Source organism: Dendrobates tinctorius, unplaced genomic scaffold (assembly GCF_039654945.1).
Source record: "Dendrobates tinctorius isolate UK_male_01 unplaced genomic scaffold, ASM3965494v1 ptg000035l, whole genome shotgun sequence".
NCBI classification, from domain to species: Eukaryota; Metazoa; Chordata; class Amphibia; order Anura; family Dendrobatidae; genus Dendrobates; species Dendrobates tinctorius.
In genome coordinates, this window is record NW_027361703.1 from 61,151,876 (window position 1) to 61,172,320 (window position 20,445).

At 40.6% G+C, this 20,445-nt stretch overlaps 1 protein-coding gene across 8 annotated transcripts in view; it reads right to left on the reverse strand.

Annotated features, from left to right (window-relative positions):
* The window catches only part of KIF21A (kinesin family member 21A), a 247,369-nt gene that overhangs the window by 1,515 nt on the left and 225,409 nt on the right, over positions 1-20,445 (reverse strand). For 4 of the 8 annotated variants that reach the window (XM_073573524.1, XM_073573519.1, XM_073573521.1 and 1 more), the window contains 5 exons: positions 17,221-17,259; positions 15,564-15,700; positions 7,504-7,684; positions 5,988-6,152; positions 5,313-5,430 (listed from right to left, as the gene is read on the reverse strand). In XM_073573524.1, coding sequence (XP_073429625.1) covers positions 5,313-5,430; positions 5,988-6,152; positions 7,504-7,684; positions 15,564-15,700; positions 17,221-17,259 — 640 coding nt within the window. The remainder of the gene's footprint in view (positions 1-5,312; positions 5,431-5,987; positions 6,153-7,503; positions 7,685-15,563; positions 15,701-17,220; positions 17,260-20,445) is intronic. The other 4 variants (XM_073573526.1, XM_073573525.1, XM_073573522.1 and 1 more) reach the window with 1 other exon arrangement.

A 20,445-nucleotide genomic window follows, 5' to 3' on the forward strand; every position in this document is an offset into this window, starting at 1 on the left:
GAATTATTATACAGCATCATATTTCCCATCTCTTCAAAAATAGGTTTCTGGTGTTCTTGATCAGAAGGGTTAACGCTAACTAGTGTGAAGAGGAAGTGCATAAAGAACTAATAACAAATCAGTAAAGAGGAGAAGATTGCTTAGAGCACGTGTCAAACTCTGGCCCATGAGCCAAATCTGGCCCGCGAGCTGATAACATTTGGCCCATGAGGAAGGCAGCCCTCCACCCGCCCTGCAGTCTGAAGGGGCTGCGTCAGAAACAAGCAAGAGCCCTTTGCACAGTGAATGTAACGTTACTTGCCGTCACTTCTTCAGACCGCCCACTGTATTGTCCAATCGCAGAAGAGAAGTCACAGCAGGTGACCAGACAAGAGATGCTTCTGTATAAGGATAGATAAGACCTTTCTTCTGTACGCAGTAAATGACCACATGACCGCAGCTTGCATCTGCTGACAGGAAGGTGCAGGAAAATTGTACTCGATCCTGTGCTATTCAGAAACACAGCAGGGATTCCTCACACGTACTGCTCTCCTGGGCTGAAGATTAAAGCACTGTAAGTTTGCCTAAGTTTTCATTGCATACCACTTGTTTTTTCTTTTGCTACATTCTTGAGGCTTTTGAGGTCAGTCGTGTCCAATTGCTAGTGTGTTCAAAGTTTTACTTGCTTTCTTCAAGATCCAAAATTTGCCATCTCCGACCCCCTCCTCTTCTCTCCCAGACACACATTCTGTAGCAAAGCATACTACGGTAGGAATGGGGTCCTGCTAATCTAGTGCTCTTCCCTGTGAGGTAACTCACCCCTGCAGCAAATAGTGGGTGTGGAGTTGTGTACCTGAAGGGGTAGTGGCATTTCCCTGGTGTCGTACCTGGGAAGCACAATTTCAGCTACACTGCAGTGCCACAGTCATCTTGAGACTTATTAAAGGAGATGTCTGGTTTAAAATGACAAGTCTGCACTCACTCCATGTGACTGCAGACTTGTGAATTCTCCCAGGACACACTGCTCGCTGTGAGGATTCTCCACCGTCCGCACCGGTAACAGAGGTCACGTGATCACAAGTTTGTGATATACAAACTCATGGCCAGAACCTGACTAGACTGTTTCCGGCCTCATGCAATATACTAATATTGAGCATGTCAAAAACAGTCAAGACAGGTTCTGGCCAGGAGTTTGCATAATGCATACTTGCGATCACGTGACCGCTGTTCCCGGCGTTGACACCGGAGAATCCTCACAGTGCATGCACTGGGAGGATTCACAAGTCTGCAGTCTTATCATTTTAGACCAGACAACACCTTTAATCGCTTCACAACATATGACATACTTATATTTGTTGATAAGGAAAAACGTCCTCAATTATAGACATTGTTTTAATAAATATAATGGTCGGCCTGCGACTTTGTCCAAGTTTTTTATTTTGGCATGATGTCATCTGGGCAAATCATAAGACAAGCATGGGATCCCAGAAGGTGAGGAAATTCATGCAGTTCCTGTTATAGAATCAGAGTTGGAAGGGACCTCCTGGGATATCTGGTCCAACCCCCTGCTCAAAGCAGGATTCGCTAAATCATCCCAGACAGATGTCTGTCCAGCCTCTGTTTAAAGACTTCCATTGGAGGAGAACTCACCACTTCTGGCAGCAGCCTGTTCCACTCATTGATCACTCTAGCTGTCAAAAAGTTTTTTCCAATATCTAATCTGTGTCTCCTCCCATTCAGTTTCATCCCATTGCTTCTAGTCTTTCCTTGTGCAAATGAGAATAAAGATGATCCTTCTAAAATGTGACAGCCCTTGAGATATTTGTAGACAGCTATTAAATCTCCTCTCAGTCTTCTCTTCTGCAAGCTAAAGATTCCAAAATCCTGCAACCTTTCCTTATAAGACAGGGTTTGCAGACCGGTCACATTCTGGTCGCTCTTTTCTGAACTTGCTCCAGTTTGTTGATGTCTTTTAAAAGAGCACTGACCTGGACCATGGTTTACACATTCAGGAAACAAATTATATAGTACGCCAGTAACTTTTCTTTAAATACATGAAACAAAAATGAACATATCTATGATTTTATGCTTCTGAATCCTCTTTGATTCTTTAAAATGTACCTATAGCAGTAATTTTTTTTTAAATATTATACCTACTGAGACCTCCACTGATACTGAGCTAGGGAAGAGCTTAGTTCAGGAAGCAAAAGCCATCAGCTACTGCATGAAATCGAGCAGAGCGATAGTAAGTGCATTCTTTTGAGAGTAGAGGGCTTTTCTGGTGTTTTCATTTGTTTTCGAGTTTTGGCATTTACCAATCAGGTTAGTTTTATATTTGGAAAGATCAGACCTTTCTATAGGCGGCAACAATATGTTCGTTTTTATAATTTTTTACATTTTTTTTCTTTTTAATAGGTGACAGAGGACATTATTTAAATTTTTGCAGCCATAATACTCCATATTGTAGTGAATTATGTGGTCTCCTTTCAAGCTCAGCACAAAGCTGAGCTTCAGAGGAGTACCAACATGGCAGTGACGTGGGTCTTTAGCAAGCCCCAGGCTCTCATAGTAATCCATCGATGCCTAGCAATCACGTTACATGGGGCCAATGGGAGATGGCACGCAGGCATTGGCTGTGAATTCAGTTAAATGCCGCTATAAGAGATTGACAAAGGCATTTAAATGGTTAACATAAGCAGACAAATCTTGAATCTCTGTATAGATAAATGAATTACTACTGCGCTTAGAGTCACTGGTATCTATTGTCTTACTCAAATGAATTTGAAGAGAAAAAAAAAAAAAAAAAATCAAAGTCCAGAGCACAATAAAAGAACCAGGTTTGGACAGAGAACAACAATAAGTAACACTAAAAAAGTCATATATATCCCTTTGGATGCTTAATGCCAATTGTAGAGCAAGAAACCAAGATTACCTTGTAAAGCAGTAGGGGTTAGCAGCCACAGAGGGGGAGGGCGGGCTCAGTCTCACAAGTGAACGCTGATTTTGTGTTTGGAGATCCCAAAAGTCCTTCTGTAAGTAATAACACTCCTCCGGTGGGTTGCTGATTAAATGCTTCTTGCTTAAGAACTGCAGTAATCCTGTTAGCGATGCCCCGGCCGGTGGCAGCAGTCGCTGGGTGGGAAAACACACTGAATTAGGTGCCTGAACTTGACACTATGCTCGTCAGCACAGGACCTGTGTGAAGTCAGAGACACGTGATGCACTGGGCTGCAGCCTAGAGATTGCAATGAGGACCAAAAAACTATCCTACATGTTTCAGAGACTCCTGTCTCCTTCCTCAGTGTGTTTTCCCACCCAGCGACTGCTGCCACCGGCCGGGGTAGCATCGCTAACAGGATTACTGCAGTTCTTAAGCAAGAAGCATTTAATCAGCAACCCACCGGAGGAGTGTTATTACTTACAGAAGGACTTTTGGGATCTCCAAACACAGAATCAGCGTTCACTTGTGAGACTGAGCCCGCCCTCCCCCTCTGTGGCTGTTAACCCCTACTGCTTTACAAGATAATCTTGGTTTCTTGCTCTACAATTGGCATTAAGCATCCAAAGGGATATATATGACTTTTTTAGTGTTACTTATTGTTGTTCTCTGTCCAAACCTGGTTCTTTTATTGTGCTCTGGACTTAGATTTTTTTTTTTTCTCTTCAAATTCATTTGAGTAAGACAATAGATACCAGTGACTCTAAGCGCAGTAGTAATTCATTTATCTATACAGACTTTCCCTTTGGCATCTATGGTGACTGGTGTCTTTCTGCTTTTGCTGCTGGAGTCCCTATATATACTTGAGCGCCACTGAGGTTTTTATATTAAATCTTGAATCTCAGCACCGGCCACGGCTGTTTGAAACAGATACCAGGTATTTAAAGGGCTTCTCAGAGAATGAGATGAAATGGCGACCCCGATACAATTCAAACTGCAGCCCGTCCTAATCACGTCAGTACGGATTGTAGACTGAAGACATACAGCTCCAAAGACCTCTGTCTCAACTGACAAGGCTGTCATAAATGATGAAATGTATTTCTTCTTCACTGAGCCGAATGGGCTTATCAGCTTCATCCTCTTCATTGTTTGTTTTCCAGTAAGGCGCACTCAGTCTCTGTGCACTGTTATAAAGCTGTCAGGAAGACAGGGGAGGATGAAGCGGGAGATCTTCTCATAAGAAACGTATTTCTTCACATATTGCAACAGTGCTCATGGCCGCCGAAGGGGTACGGGTGATACAGATCTTATCTGCTGAGACAGGTCTCGGGAGCTGAAGGTCTTCAGTCTGCAATTCATACTGACTCGTGACTAGGACAGGCTGCAGTTAAAACAGCATCCCTGATATAATTCTCTCTCATTCTTGGAGAACCCCTTTAATATAGCTGGTATCTGACGTGTGTGGAAAAAGCTCCGCTCCAGAGCCCAGTCCACACACAGCACCTCAATACAGGATGCATGAGTTTTCGACCACCTGGGACTATTTTTGGTTTCTTAAATGCATGTACTTTGGGCTAAATATAATTTCTGCAATCCAGTTTCATTAAAAATTGCTACTTTGTGTTTCTTTTACAGGCTCTATATTTTCCTGCTAAACTTTGAAGTGGTCTGTGAGTAAAAATTAGCAGAAAGGAGCTTTAAAAAAAAAACACATATCAAAGAGTTGGAAACCCTCCCATTGGGCCATCAAAATGAGCTGACTGATGGACTCTCAGTTAACCAATTCTGTAGCCAGCAATAGACAGTGGGAGACAGAGGCTACAGATAGCAAACTGTGCAAATTTGAAACAATTAAAATGATTTTTATCCAAAATACATATATTTAATGTCCTCAAAGGTGGACAATAACTTTAATAATGTTTGCAGCTTGTATTGTGAAATATGGTAACAGATCCACTAACGGTAAGTGTTCCTGTGGGTAGCTCAAGACACTGTAGTGATATTTTAAAGATTAGTCTGTAGTCTCAGGCTTTCACAGCCAAGACATACATGGAGTCATGCTTAGGAGTCCAATACATTCATGAGGAGAATGCATCTGTCACCTAGCAGAGGAAACAATGGGAAAAGGATGGGTGATGTACGGTCAGTCCCACAAATTCCTGGGAAGGGTTATCAGATAAATGGCACAACATATTTTGCCTTGTTTCTTTTATTAATTTTTTATGACCTGGAGGGATTATATGATGCCCTCAGCTAGGGCAGGGTATTTTACTAACAGATCTGTTCCCAATAACATTAACTAAACACAACAATACATTTTATAATATATTTCTGTACTTTTAGCATTATTTCCTAACTACCGTTTACTATTAACCCAATAACCTTGATTCCTTACCTTAATGTAATGATCTTTTGAGCCAGTAATAATTAGATCTTGGCCACTGGCAACCTGGTCTACCGTAAGACACATGACAGGTCCGAGATGCCCAGTTAATTTCCCTGTAGACTGAAACCTTTAAAGGTAAAAATACATAGCAGCTGGTTAGATCTTAAAGACCACATTAGGAATCCAACAGAATAAAATATCAAGTATACAATTTCATCCAGGACTCCTGCACTAATGCTGCCATATATTGTAATAAATGTCATGACCTATCACAGAGGCCTAGCATTACATAAATCACACCACACATAATGAACATGGATAACAAATCTTAAGTCAAATGACACAATTAATATCAAGCTTTCTGCTAATCTTCAAGACTGCCTCAGAGAGGTATTATTATATGACAGCATTGCTGAGAGTATTTGCACCAAGCAATAGTCGATATGAAAACCATGTAGTTATTGACCTCTGGCAGATCATCAGGACTGTCATGTACTGCCAGATAAACTGCATTACATTTCTCATGTTTCACATGACCTATTACAGAGGTTTCTCTGTACTGCTCATCAGAATATAAAATCTCCCATTTTACTGTACTGAATAAAAAAGGATTTTACCTCTTCATTAGTTTAACCTTTCATTAATGTCATGGGTAAACACTACCTTCTTGTACATGAAAAGTACCTTTTCAGATCCCACATTCTCACAGCATTTCCAGCAGCTGCATATAAGAAGGTGCCTGTAGGGTTCAGTGCAATTTGATTGATTTGGTTTTCACCAGGAGGAATGGTCACTGTCCTATTCTGGCTTCCTGCACAAGAATCCCACGCCATCACCTGACCAGAAGATCTTATGACAAAGAAAAGATTTGACATTTGAAATAATTGTCCACTTATTTGTATTCTGTGATGCAATGAGTTAGGTATGTGGAAATAACAAAAAGAGTCAATGCAGAGTCATCAAAATTACCAGGGTACAAAGGGATTTATTTGGATGCGGGAGGCTGTCACCAGTCCGTCATGTCATTATCACGCAGTAAATGCCAAAAGAATTAAAAGAAATTCCCCAAATTAGCAGAATTGCAGTTTTTTTTTTTTAATTACACCAAAAGTCTTATAAGACAAATTAAATACGGCCATTAAAAAAATGTAAATCAAGCCTCGACTGAGCTATGTCAATCGAAAAATATTTTTTGGGAGTAATAATGTCTAGAATTGTCAAGAAAAATAGACTAAGGTGGAAAATATCATATAATAATAAAAGAAGCATTGCTTATCTGTTAAATTCCCTACTTCTATCATTCTCCCCATGGATATTTGTTTATTTGCTGAAGCATTGACATCATATTGATACACATAAATGCTGCAGATATTGATGAGCGAGTAGCATCGTTGCTCAGGTCTCCCATGCTCTCTGGCTATAGCTGAAGCCAATGGTTGGCTATAGCATATCCTAATCATCAGCATATCATCACTGCAGTAAAGCATAAAAAGTCCGGCAGGGAGCAATTAAGTGGCAGGGATTTAACAGGTATGTAATGCTGCTTCTACTATTTTATAGCATTTTCCCCCTTGGCCCATTCTCGATTTCCCCTAAACAACCCTTGTGAGCAGGTTATGAGTGCAAAATCAAAGTAGGACAACAATATTTCAAGTTCTGGAACAATGAGCAAGAAATATGGTGCTGGGGTCTATGCTTTGTATTCTGAGCGTTCAGAGAGTTCCCCAAATATAAATGTTTAACGTTTCTAATAGTGACGAGTGGACGTGCGCTCTGATAAGGTGTTATCCAAGCATGCTTGTGTGCTAACCTGTTTATTAGGCTTTCCTTGCATGTGTTGCAGCTGTTGAACAGCCGCGGGAACTCAAACATATTATTCGAGCACACGTAATACACCAGGTTATCACACGACCATGCTCAGATAACACCTTATCCGAGCATGTTCACTCATCACTGATCTCTAATATTTAAATTACTTTCCTATTATTCTTGGTTTCTCTTCCGGTTAGATTAGTAGCTTCTGAAATACTTGAACTGCAGACTACGCTACTCAATGGTGACAATCCTTCAGACCGCCTATGCCCTCATTTTATTGATTAGTTTAAACAAACTCTTGACCATGTCTTTATGTATTCGACAGTGCCACATTGTCGGCCGATAAGGTATTTTTATTTATGAAAAAAGCAAACAAAATACTTACGTAAGTGTACGGATGCATTTTGCGGAATCTCTGATGTCCCACACCTTAATGTAAGATGTTGACACTGTAAATACTAGACTGGTGTAGTTACAATATTTCACAGACACCACATTATTTGGATGACCTCCAAGAGACATAATTTCCTGACCAGTGACAAGATTCCATACTTTACAAGTCCGATCTGAGAGAGAGAAAAAAAATAAAGTCAGTTTATGCTACTAGTACATGTAAGCAACTTCTTAAAACTACTGTATACATTTACACTGATAATATATAAAAGGTGAACTCAATGGGTACTTTATGGAGTCAGGTCTTTTTAACTCGGGACTGATGTACTATTTTCACAAATGCCGCATCCAATATATGGGCATCCATGAGATCAGAATTATGATGGGGAGGAAATAGGGAGGCAATTATTCACAAACTATGAACATTTTTAAAATACTTACTTACAAACTTTAACAAAAATTCAGGAACTAATATAAAACCAGTTTATGATTTTGAGAATAAAAATAATTAAAGTGGACCAACTGATGTGTTGGGGGCACTTAGCTGTCCTCGTCTCCACTTCAGGAACATTTTAGGGTTTTCTACTGCAGTGTGGTATCACTAATTTTTTGAAAACAATCAGCTTGACTAAATTGGTAAGAAGATGAATCTGAGAAAAAAAAGTTTTTTGTAGTCCCTTAGTAGAGATGGACATTATAACTCATTTTTATTCACAAGTGATGTCGGTCACCATACTGTAGAAATGCAGTCCATTCTGCAGGTATCAAGTTATAAAGCAGTGGGTGCTCAGCAGATTGATTATACATAGGTTTGTAAGAAAATATTCAGTATAATCTGTGTTGTAATCATTTAACCCTCTGCTTTTTCTGGGATTTATGGTCCAGTGGGTGGGCCTATCAGTGTATACTTAGAAAGCTGTCAATTCCCTGATTGGACCGCCCACTGGACAGAAAATCCCAAAAAGAGTAGAGGAGTCAGGCCGGGTTCACATTTGTGTTTGGCTGGTCTGCGTACATCCTCCCTTAAGCTCTGCCTACTTCCGCATGCGTTCTGCGTACCTATCTTTAAGATTGGGTACGCAGGTACATGCGTTGTATGCGGATGCGTCTGCATGCGGCGTTATGACGTGCCTGCCGACCGCACGGGAACGCAACATGTTGCTTTCCCGTGCGGTCGGCAGGCACGTCAAAACGCCGCATGCGGACGCATCCGCATACAACGCATGTCCCTGCGTATCCAATGTTAAAGATAGGTACGCAGGACGCCTGCAGAAGTAGGCGGAGCGTAGGTGGAGCTTAAGGGAGGATGTATGCAGCCATACGCAGACCAGCCAAACACAAGTGTGAACCCGGCCTAAATGATTAAAACAAGTTGCACGGATGCATAGTTTTGTGAGAAAATATTCAGTGTAACTTGTTTTAATAATTTAATCCTCTGCTCTTTCTGGGACTTTTGGTCCAGTGGGTGATCCTATGAGTGACTGAAAGCTTTCTTTGTATACTGTATTTTTCGGATTATAAGACGCACTTTTGTTCCCCCAAATTTTGGGGGAAAGTGGGGGGTGGTCAGTGCTCCCGCTCATTAGGCTCATGTCTGCCGAGTTGGTGGACAGGGGAGCAGCGCATATTGCATGTGTCTGCTCTCTCTCCCCACTGCCCAGTCACTATAATCACCTTCTGATGATGGCTCCGTGCTCCCAGCTCTCCCCTGGCTCTTCCTGTGTCTGTGCCACTAGGACCTGCGGTCACGTGACTCCCAGTGTGCAGCACTGCGGTCATATGATGGAAGGTCCTGCAGCTACAGTTAGGTCCAGATATATTTGGACAGAGACAACATTTTTCTAATTTTGGTTCTAGACATTACAACAATGAATTTTAAACAAAACAATTCAGATGCAGTTGAAGTTCAGACTTTCAGCTTTCATTTGAGGGTATCCACATTAAAATTGGATGAAGGGTTTAGGAGTTTCAGCTCCTTAACATGTGCCACCCTGTTTTTAAAGGGACCAAAAGTAATTGGACAGATTAAATAATTGTAAATAAAATGTTCATTTCTAGTACTTGGTTGAAAACCCTTTGTTGGCAATGACTGCCTGAAGTCTTGAACTCATGGACATCGCCAGACGCTGTTTCCGCCTTTATGATGCTCTGCCAGGCCTTCACTGCGGTGGTTTTCAGATGCTGTTTGTTTGTGGACCTTTCTGTCTGAAGTTTAGTCTTCAACAAGTGAAATGCATGCTCAATTGGTTTGAGATCAGGTGACTGACTTGGCCATTCAAGAATATTCCACTTCTTTGCTTTAAATAACTCCTGGGTTGCTTTGGCTTTATGTTTTGGGTCATTGTCCATCTGTAGTATGAAACGACGACCAATCAGTTTGGCTGCATTTGGCTGGCTCTGAGCACACAGTATGGCTCTGAATACCTCAGAATTCATTCGGCTGCTTCTGTCCTGTGTCACATCATCAATAAACACTAGTGACCCAGTGCCACTGGCAGCCATGCATGCCCAAGCCATCACACTGCCTCCGCCGTGTTTTACAGACGATGTGGTATGCTTTGGATCATGAGCACTACCACGCCTTCGCCATACTTTTCTCTTTCCATCATTCTGGTAGAGGTTGATCTTGGTTTCATCTGTCCATAGAATGTTCCTCCAGAACTGTGCTGGCTTTTTTTTAGATGTTTTTAAGCAAAGTCCAGTCTATCCTTTTTATTCTTGATGCTTATGAGTGGCTTGCACCGTGCAGTGAACCCTCTGTATTTACTTTCATGCAGTCTTCTCTTTATGGTAGATTTGGATATTGATACGCCTACCTCCTGGAGAGTGTTGTTCACTTGGTTGGCTGTTGTGAAGGGGTTTCTCTTCACCATGGAGACTATTCTGCGATCATCCACCACTGTTGTCGTCCGTGGGCGCCCAGGTCTTTTTGCATTGATGAGTTCACCAGTGCTTTCTTTCTTTCTTTCTCAGGATGTACCAAACTGTAGATTTTGCCACTCCTAATGTTGTAGCAATTTCTCGGATAGGTTTTTTCTGTTTTTGTAGCTTAAAGATGGCTTGTTTCACCTACATGGAGAGCTCCTTTGACCGCATGTTTTCTTCACAGCAAAACCTTCCAAATGCAAGCACCACACCTCAAATCAACTCCAGGCCTTTTATCTGCTTAATTGAGAATGACATAACGAAGGGATTGCCCACACCGGTCCATGAAATGGCCTTGGAGTCAATTGTCCAATTACTTTTGGTCCCTTTAAAAACAGGGTGGCACATGTTAAGGAGCTGAAACTCCTAAACCCTTCATCCAACTTTAATGTGGATACCCTCAAATGAAAGCTGAAAGTCTGAACTTCAACTGCATCTAAATTGTTTTGTTTAAAATTCATTGTGGTAATGTCTAGAACCAAAATTAGAAAAATGTTGTCTCTGTCCAAATATATATGGACCTACAGTTGTGGCCAAAAGTATTGACACCCCTGCAATTCTGTCAGATAATACTCAGTTTCTTCCTGAAAATGACTGCAAACACAAATTCTTTGGTATTATTATTTTCATTTAATTTGTCTTAAATGAAAAAACACAAAAGAGAATGAAGCAAAAAGCAAAACATTGATCATTTCACACAAAACTTCAAAAATGGGCCAGACAAAAGTATTGGCACCCTCAGCCTAATACTTGGTTGCACAACCCTTAGCCAAAAAAAACTGTGACCAACCGCTTCCGGTAACCATCAATGAGTTTCTTACAATGCTCTGCTGGAATTTTAGACCATTCTTCTTTGGCAAACTGCTCCAGGTCCCTGATATTTGAAGGGTGCCTTCTCCAAACTGCCATTTTTAGATCTCTCCACAGGTGTTCTATGGGATTCAGGTCTGGACTCATTGCTGGCCACCTTAGAAGTCTCCAGTGCCTTCTCTCAAACCATTTTCTAGTGCTTTTTGAAGTGTGTTTTGGGTCATTGTCCTGCTGGAAGACCCATGACCTCTGAGGGAGACCCAGCTTTCTCACACTGGACCCTACATTATGCTGCAAAATTTGTTGGTAGTCTTCTGACTTCATAATGCCATGCACACGGTCAAGCAGTCCAGTGCCAGAGGCAGCAAAGCAACTCCAAAACATCAGGGAATCTCCGCCATGTTTGACTGTAGGGACCGTGTTCTTTTCTTTGAATGCCTCTTTTTTTCTCCTGTAAACTCTATGTTGATGCCTTTGCCCAAAAAGCTCTACTTTTGTCTCATCTGACCAGAGAACATTCTTCCAAAACGTTTTAGGCTTTTTCAGGTAAGTTTTGGCAAACTCCAGCCTGGCTTTTTTATGTCTCGGGGTAAGAAGTGGGGTCTTCCTGGGTCTCCTACCATACAGTCCCTTTTCATTCAGACGCCGACGGATAGTACGGGTTGACACTGTTGTACCCTCGGACTGCAGGGCAGCTTGAACTTGTTTGGATGTTAGTCGAGGTTCTTTATCCAACATCCGCACAATCTTGCGTTGAAATCTCTTGTCAATTTTTCTTTTCCGTCTACATCTAGGGAGGTTAGCCACAGTGCCATGGGCTTTAAACTTCTTGATGACACTGCGCACGGTAGACACAGGAACATTCAGGTCTTTGGAGATGGACTTGTAGCCTTGAGATTGCTCATGCTTCCTCACAATTTGGTTTCTCAAGTGCTCAGACAGTTCTTTGGTCTTCTTTCTTTTCTCCATGCTCAATGTGGTACACACAAGGACACAGGACAGAGGTTGAGTCAACTTTAATCCATGTCAACTGGCTGCAAGTGTGATTTAGTTATTGCCAACACCTGTTAGGTGCCACAGGTAAGTTACAGGTGCTGTTAATTACACAAATTAGAGAAGCATCACATGATTTTTCGAACAGTGCCAATACTTTTGTCCACCTTTTTTTTTTTTATGTTTGGTGTGGAATTATATCCAATTTGGCTTTAGGACAATTATTTTTGTGTTTTTTCACTTAAGACAAATTAAATGAAGATAATAATACCAAAGAATTTATGTTTGCAATCATCTTCAGGCAGAAACTGAGTATTATCTGACAGAACTGCAGGGGTGTCAATACTTTTGGCCACAACTGTACAATGAAATGCTGTATGAGCAGCTCCTGGATGTCAGCACAGACACAGGAAGAGCCGTGGGGGAGCTGGGAGCACGGAGCCATCATCGGAAGGTGAGTTAACGGTTTGTTATTTTATCATGTGTGTGCCAGCAACACAGGGGGGCATATCCAGGATGGGATGGGGGGCCATGTGCGTGCCAGCAGCACAGGGGGGGCATATCCAGGATGGGATGAGGGGGCATGTGCGTGCCAGCAGCACAGGGGGGCATATCCAGGATGGGATGTGGGCACCATGTACGTGCCAGCAGCACAGGGGGGCATATCCAGGATGGGATGGGGGAGCCATGTGCATGCCAGCAGCACAGTGGGGCAATGTGCCAGCAGCACAGGGGGCAATGTGCCAGTGAGCCAGCAGCACAGGAGGACCATGTGACAGCACAAGGGGGCCATGTGCCAGGATGGGGGTTTAATAGATACCAGGATGAAGGACATATATATGATTTGTAAGACGGACAATGGCATTATAAGACAGACCCCCATTTAACATAAGTTTTTTTTATCTTTTTCTTCAACAAATTTCATGGGGGGGGCTTATAAAGCGAAAAATAGGGTTCATAGAGAGATACGGGTGCTTCTCACAAAATTAGAATATCAAAAAAGTTAAGAGTTTCACTTTTTGTATTGAAGAAGTGAAATAAATTATTATATAGAGCCATTAAAAACAGAGTGATTTATTTCAAGTGTTTATTTCTGTTAATATTGATGATTAGGGCTTACAGCCAATGAAAACTCAAAAGTCATTATACCAGTAAATTATAATACTTTATAACACCAGCTTGAAAAATGATTGTAAAATCCGAAATGTCGGCTTACTGAAACGCATGTTCAGTAAGTGCACTCAATACTTGGTCAGGGCTCCTTTTGCATCAATTACTGCATCAATGCGGCGTGGTATGGAGGCGATCAGCGCGTGGCACTGCTGAGGTGTTATGGAAGCCCAGGTTGCTTTGATAGCAGCCTTCAGCTCTTCTGCATTGCTGGGTCTGGTGTCTCTCATTTCCTGTTGACAATACCCCATAGATTCTCTATGGGGTTAAGGTCAGGCGAGTTTGCTGGCCAATCAATCACAGCGATACTGTTGTTTTTAAACCACGTATTGGTACTTTTGGCAGTGTGGACAGGTGCCAAGTCCTGCTGGAGAATGACATTTCCATCTCCAAAAGGCTTGTCGGCAGAGGGAAGCATGACATGCTCTAAAATTTCCTGGTAGACGACTGCACTGACTTTTGTGTTAATAAAACCCAGTGGACCTACACCAGCAAATGACATGGCTCCTCAAACCATCACTGATTATGGAAACTTCACATTAGACCTCAAGCAGCTTGGATTGTGTGCCTCTCCACCTTGATGTACATATGAAATGCACAACTTTAATCTGAAAACAACACCTTGGACCACTAAGCAACCGTCAAGTTCTTTTTTCACCTTGGCCCAGGTAAAACGCTTCTGGTGTTGTCTAGTGGTAATGAGTGGCTGGACACAAGGAATGTAAGCACTTGAAGCCCATGTCCTGGATAGGTCTGTGTGTGGTGGCTCTTGAAGCAATGACTCCAGCAGCAGTCCACTCCTTGTGAATCTCCCCCAAATTTTTGAATGGCCTTTTCTTAATCCTTTCACGGTTGCGGTTATCCCGGTTGCTTGTGCACCTTTTTCTACCTCACTTTTTCCTTCCAGTCAACTCTCCATTAATATGCTTGGATACAGCACTCTGTGAACAAACAGCAATGACTTTTTGTGGCTTACCCTCCTTGTGGAGTGTGTCAATGACTGCCTTCTGGACATCTGTCAATTTAGAAGTCTTCCCCATGATTGTGGAGCCTACTAAAACAGACTATGGGACCTTTTTAAGCGCCTAGGAAGCCTTTGCAGGTGTTTTTGGTTAATTATTCTAATTTACTGATATAATGACTTTTGGGTTTTCATTGGCTGTAAGCCATAATCATCATTAACAGATATAGCCTCCTTAGCCAATATAGCCTTCTTAGATCTCGCGTACACTGTAGTGTACAACGGTTTCTCGGTTCTGGGACTTCTGGGTCTGAGGAGGATAAACAGTTGAAATAGATCACTCTGTTTGTAATGACTCTATATATGAGTTTCACTTTTTGTATTGAAAAACTGAAATAAATAATCTGTTTGAAGACATTCTAATTTTGTGAGAAACAGCTGTAACTGCCAATCAGTGATAGGCCTGCCCACTAGACTGAAAATTCCAGAAAGAACAGAGGATTAAATGATTAAAACACAGGTTATACTAAATCTTTGATCACAAAACTATGGTATATCTCAATCTTCTTAGCTCCCTCTGCTCTAAATTATGGCGCCTGTAGATTGGACTGCATTCTCATGGTGACAGGTTCCCTTTAAAATCCTACGTAAGGAAAGACAATTAACTCTTGCATCAAGTAACCAAACTTTTTCACCAAATTTAAAACAACATCCAAACACAGCCATCATATTATACACCTCAACACCCATTGAAATATTGATAACCATTAGTGGTGAGCAAGTAGCATTGTTGCTTGGGTTTTCCCGTGCATGCTCGGGTGATCTCCGAGTATTTTGGCTTGCTCGGAGATTTAGATTTCGTCATCTCATTGCATGATTTGCGACTTGTAGACAAGCTGAATACATGTGGGAATTCCCTAACAAACAGGGGTTCCGCACATGTATTCAAGCTGTCTAGCAGTCGCAAATCATGCAGCTGAGGCAATAGAAACTAAACCTCTGAGCACGCCAAAATACTGGGAGGACACCCGAGCAATGAGTATACTCGCTCATCATCACTAAATTGCTATTAACGCTAGAAGGGAGTAACTCATACTTGAATACCTAAAACCAATGACATTTAACATGAACTAGAAATACACGGAATATTAGCTGTCAGCTTGTATTTATACAGAAGAAATAATGTGGCTGACCTTTAGAGCCAGTGAACAGCAGATCATCAGTAGCATCTACACAAAGCACAGCCTTGTTGTGCCCTTCAGCTATATGGATACACTGTATAAGGGATGATCTGTTGCTTTTGCACAAAGGAAATGGGTTAATTACGCCCCTGGAGAGAAGAAGACATTTGTATTAATGCTGCTCATTAAAAGTAATCTCACAATTTCTGCTACTCAATACACAACACATGCAGTAATTGCCCTTATTAAAGATCAACAGGTTTGCGCGTGCACAAAAGTAATGTTATATTTATTAATACACATGAAGTTTATGGGTATTCTTGATCATGCTGTCAGCCATAATAAACGCTTGGTGTAAATAAAGCAAGGTAGCAAAGGTTGAAAGAAAAAAAAAAAAAAAAAGTAATGCATCCTACATAAAAAAACCCCATAAAATAGCATTTAAGATACATGCATATACAATTTGTCTTTCTGTCTCAAAACTATGCCCACTATTTCATCTATTAACTCTTCCCCCCCCCCCCAGCCTTCCTTTATAAGAGTAATGACAGATGGAATAAAAATCCATTGAAGAATAATAGGTCGAAAAAGAGACATCAGATGACAGTCTAATGTTTATGGGGGTCTCCCGACGGACGTTGTGAGAGATGAGACAGATCCAGCCTGTTGGATTTCTAATGGCCCATTTGTTTTATGGTTGATTAGCTGATGCCAGATCAGTCGGACAACGACTCTCTCATAGAGACCACAGAAATGCTTGGCCGAGCGTTCCATTATATGGTGGAGTCTTGAGAGACAGCTATCTAATGTCCATGAAGGCCTTACAGCTAGGTATCATATAGAATCTCCATTCCCAACAATAATCTGAACAAGAGCCAAAGGCATTATCAGAGCCATGACACCTGGAGCATACCCGTAATAATGGTATGTGAAGTTCTGATTCACATTTGGAGCCAGAATCATCATTTGGGATTTTTTTTATAAGTCACTTTTTCTTATTCATTTTTTTTTCCTTGTCTTGTGGGATCCTCTGATTTTATTGTGCCAAATTCACGAACATGGTGCATGTGGGTCATGAATTTTGGCAAAGTCAGATATGTTCGATTTTGCAAAAAATCTTTTCTAAAACGTTGCTAAAGTTGCACACATAAAATCTCTCTTTGGGAGACTGGAGTTTGTTTGTGACACATTTTGACATGATGTAAAAATTGGTGGCCATTTACTACAGTATTTGTGCCAGAATATGCACCTCATCCAAAGAGATATTATGGCTAATACTGAAAACAGAAGTGGTAGATCTTAGAAGGCAAGGCTTAAAATTTATCACTGCACCAAAATTATGGCACACATTATTGGTGCAACTGTCTAGTTTACACCATCTACACATTAGAGACAGGTTTCGTAAATATGCCCCACTGAGCTCTCAGGAAATGGTGGCTTACTAGTGCTATTGTAGATATCATTCACATACACCTAAAATAAAATATCAAAATCAGCAAGCAAAATTATAACAGTCTGAAATTAATAACGTAAATATCTATTTACAAGACACCAGATGCAGGGAACAAGATAACGGTAGTAAGTGAGCCATAAAATAAACAAAATAGTCATGCAGAAAATAAAAGTAGTGTTACTTGCAACAAGTAAAAGTGGACAAGGAAATCTGTACCTGTGTACCTCGGACAGCGAGGAATCACTTTCATCAGACCTACAAAGATCAGTAGTAGAGAGTGCAAGAGGAAAGAATACAGATATCAGAAGAGTCAAGTCTTCGCGCCAGTGATAGGAGATACAGAAAAAGCCCCTGACCACACGAAAAACAAAGATGTTTCCTAGTGCCATGGGGCACATACAGTCCCTAATAATTAGCACACGTTTTCTACTAGAATCACCCGAAAGACTGCAAAACTGCAACAACTAGCGTTTGAATGGAAGCAAATAAATAGAAAATAATGTGGTGATCCAGAAGACCTGAAAGTTTCTCCCACCTTAAGCATAGTAGCCTTGTGTATGCCTCTGAACAAAAATAAAAAAATAGAAAAGCAAAATTTGTTTGATATTAATTTGAGGGCATGTAGACACCAACAAATCTTCTATGAATAAAGGTAAAATGTTAATTAATGTTAGAGTGATACTAACCAAGCGACATATATCACAATATCATAGAGGGGGAAACTGAATGTACTTTTGCACATTGAAAATGTTTTTTTTCTTTTATAATATCATGATAAAATGCGATCTCATTAAAGAAAAGCCAATAATGTGGGATAATAATGGTATATCTTGCTATCAGTCCTCTCAGTCTTATCGGCTTTAGGTAAATCCATGACATCACAACCGATATGTTCAGTCCTTTGAGCTTTTTCTTTCTGCTTTAAATTTTGTAAGGTTTTTTCCACTAGAAAAATCAGTTTATTACTGACTCAAGAAACTGAAACTGTGTGCACTTTCCCCAACTATAAGGTCACGTTCACACGTTCAGTATTTGCCATCAGTATCTGTAAGCCAAAACCAGGAGAGGAACAATCAGAGGAAAAGTATAATAGAAACCCGTCACCACTTCTGGATTTATCACCCGCTCCTGGTTTTGGCTTACACATATTGGGGTAAAATGCTGACCAGTGATGCCCAGTTTGGTCCAGCTCACATAATATCTTACAATGGAAGATATTAAATCATTTCTACATGTTTTATGTATTCCACATGGATTTTTTTCTTACATTTTCTTCTGATAAGGCTTTTGTAAGGAAAAATATCAATATGTTTACGATTAGTTGACAGAAATGTTAGTGTTATTTTACTAAAAGCCTAATGAGACTGTACAAAAAAATTAAATTATATTGCCATTTCCTACTGAAAGTGCTACATCACAGCATACAGTCCTTGTTTGTACTATTTTTAGTTTTATGGGAGACATAAGGTAGTGGATGGATTGTAAACTGTCCAATGTGTGCAGCTGCCTGCAACTGATAAAGCTGCTCAGTAAATGGAGTGGATGTCAGAAATGCCCAGCAGAGCGTGATCTCCTAGATACACGGAGAAGCAGAATGATAAACAGTACCCACACGCCAGTGTATTACCAATATCAACCAATCCAGGGGTCGTCTCCTATTTTCAGGTTTATGCTTCATGTTAAAACAAACGCATTGTTTAATACAGCTACATGATTAAAGAAGTTTAAAGGCTACATACTGTACACCTCTGCACAATGTTTTCTTAATCACTCATTTGCTTCATAAATACAAATTTAGCAGAGTTGTCCCACGAACAAAGTACATTTTAATCAATAGATCTTCGAATATTAAGTTCCACAATTCATTGTGTTTACCAAAAAAAACCGTTCCTGTGATGAAATAATGGAGAAGGAAAAAAAATCTCCAGCGTGTAATCCAATAAAATCAATTCTTTTATTCAAGACATTAAAATGTATGTATCAAAAATACAAATGAACAAAGGAAAGGAAGGATGGGGTTCCCATAACAACCAACGCGTTTCAACCTCTTGTGGTCTTAGTCATGGTATCCTCTTCCATTTTTCATTGTGAACCACACCTCTTATCAAGGCGGCTCCGTGCGTGCTCAATCAGAGAAACCTGCAGAAGACTGCTGAGCTGACTATTTTCCTTTTCCCCTTTACCTATGCTATTGATTTTGTGATGAAATAACCTTATAAATGTGTCCCTGCTATGTATTATAATATGTTCCTGCAATCTCATTATAAATCAAGCGACATACATACTCTGGTGGCCGTGTTAACAGTAAAGAAACTGACTTGATTTATGATGAGCTTACAGTACTGGTGACACGGCAAAACACATGCTCCTGTGATAAAACAAACAGGCAGAGAAATGTGTTCCCTCACTCAGAAAAGCGAGTCCCTGTCAAGTCGTCTTTATACTAACTTATGTTTTCTATTCTGACTAGGAGCTGTGTAGGTGCGTAGCAGGCACAGCAAATTACACAGTACATAGCAGTCGTACATTTAAAAGATTCCCTCAGGACATGAATATTTCTTTTAAACACATCCAATTGTGGAACATATTAATATTCCAAGATCTATTGGCTATAATGTATTTGGTTAGTGGGACAACCCTTTTAAGCCACTTTCTAACTAATATTTAAAATGTTCTACTAATTTCCTGCTGCAGAGTGATTAAGTCATTTAGCTAGCCGAATGGTCTGTAATACAATATCCACCAGAGGTCCTGTTCTTGGTTCTGATGGCTCTCTGCTCCCCCTCTTCATTCTCTCAATTTTAGTGATAACAGAAAGAAGGGTAGGGACTTATACACAAATCTGCAGTTAAAAGGGAGGATAAAGAATCTGAAGTCCTCTGGAGAGCAGAGAAAACAGGCTATAGGCAAGAGAAAAAGCCCATGGAGAGGAAACAAGCATAGAATTGATGCTGATACATAGAAGGAAGGAAGTCTCATGGACACACAGCTCCCATCCATCATGTACTACAGGGAGGAACACTCCAACAAGAGAAAAATGTGAAAATTAAATTGGGCTACAAACTACACGTCAAGTTAACCTCAAACACTAAAGCATATCAGGGGTCTAAAAATTACTAAAAAACTGAAACTTCGCACAACTGTATTAGCTTACGGTAACCACTGCCATATGTAAAGATACAGTTAGGTCCATAAATATTTGGACAGAGACAACATTTTTCTAATTTTGGTTCTAGACATTACCACAATGAATTTTAAACAAAACAATTCAGATGCAGTTGAAGTTCAGACTTTCAGCTTTCATTTGAGGGTATCCACATTAAAATTGGATGAAGGGTTTAGGAGTTTCAGCTCCTTAACATGTGCTACCCTGTTTTTAAAGGGACCAAAAGTAATTGGACAGATTAAATAATTGTAAATAAAATGTTCATTTCTAGTACT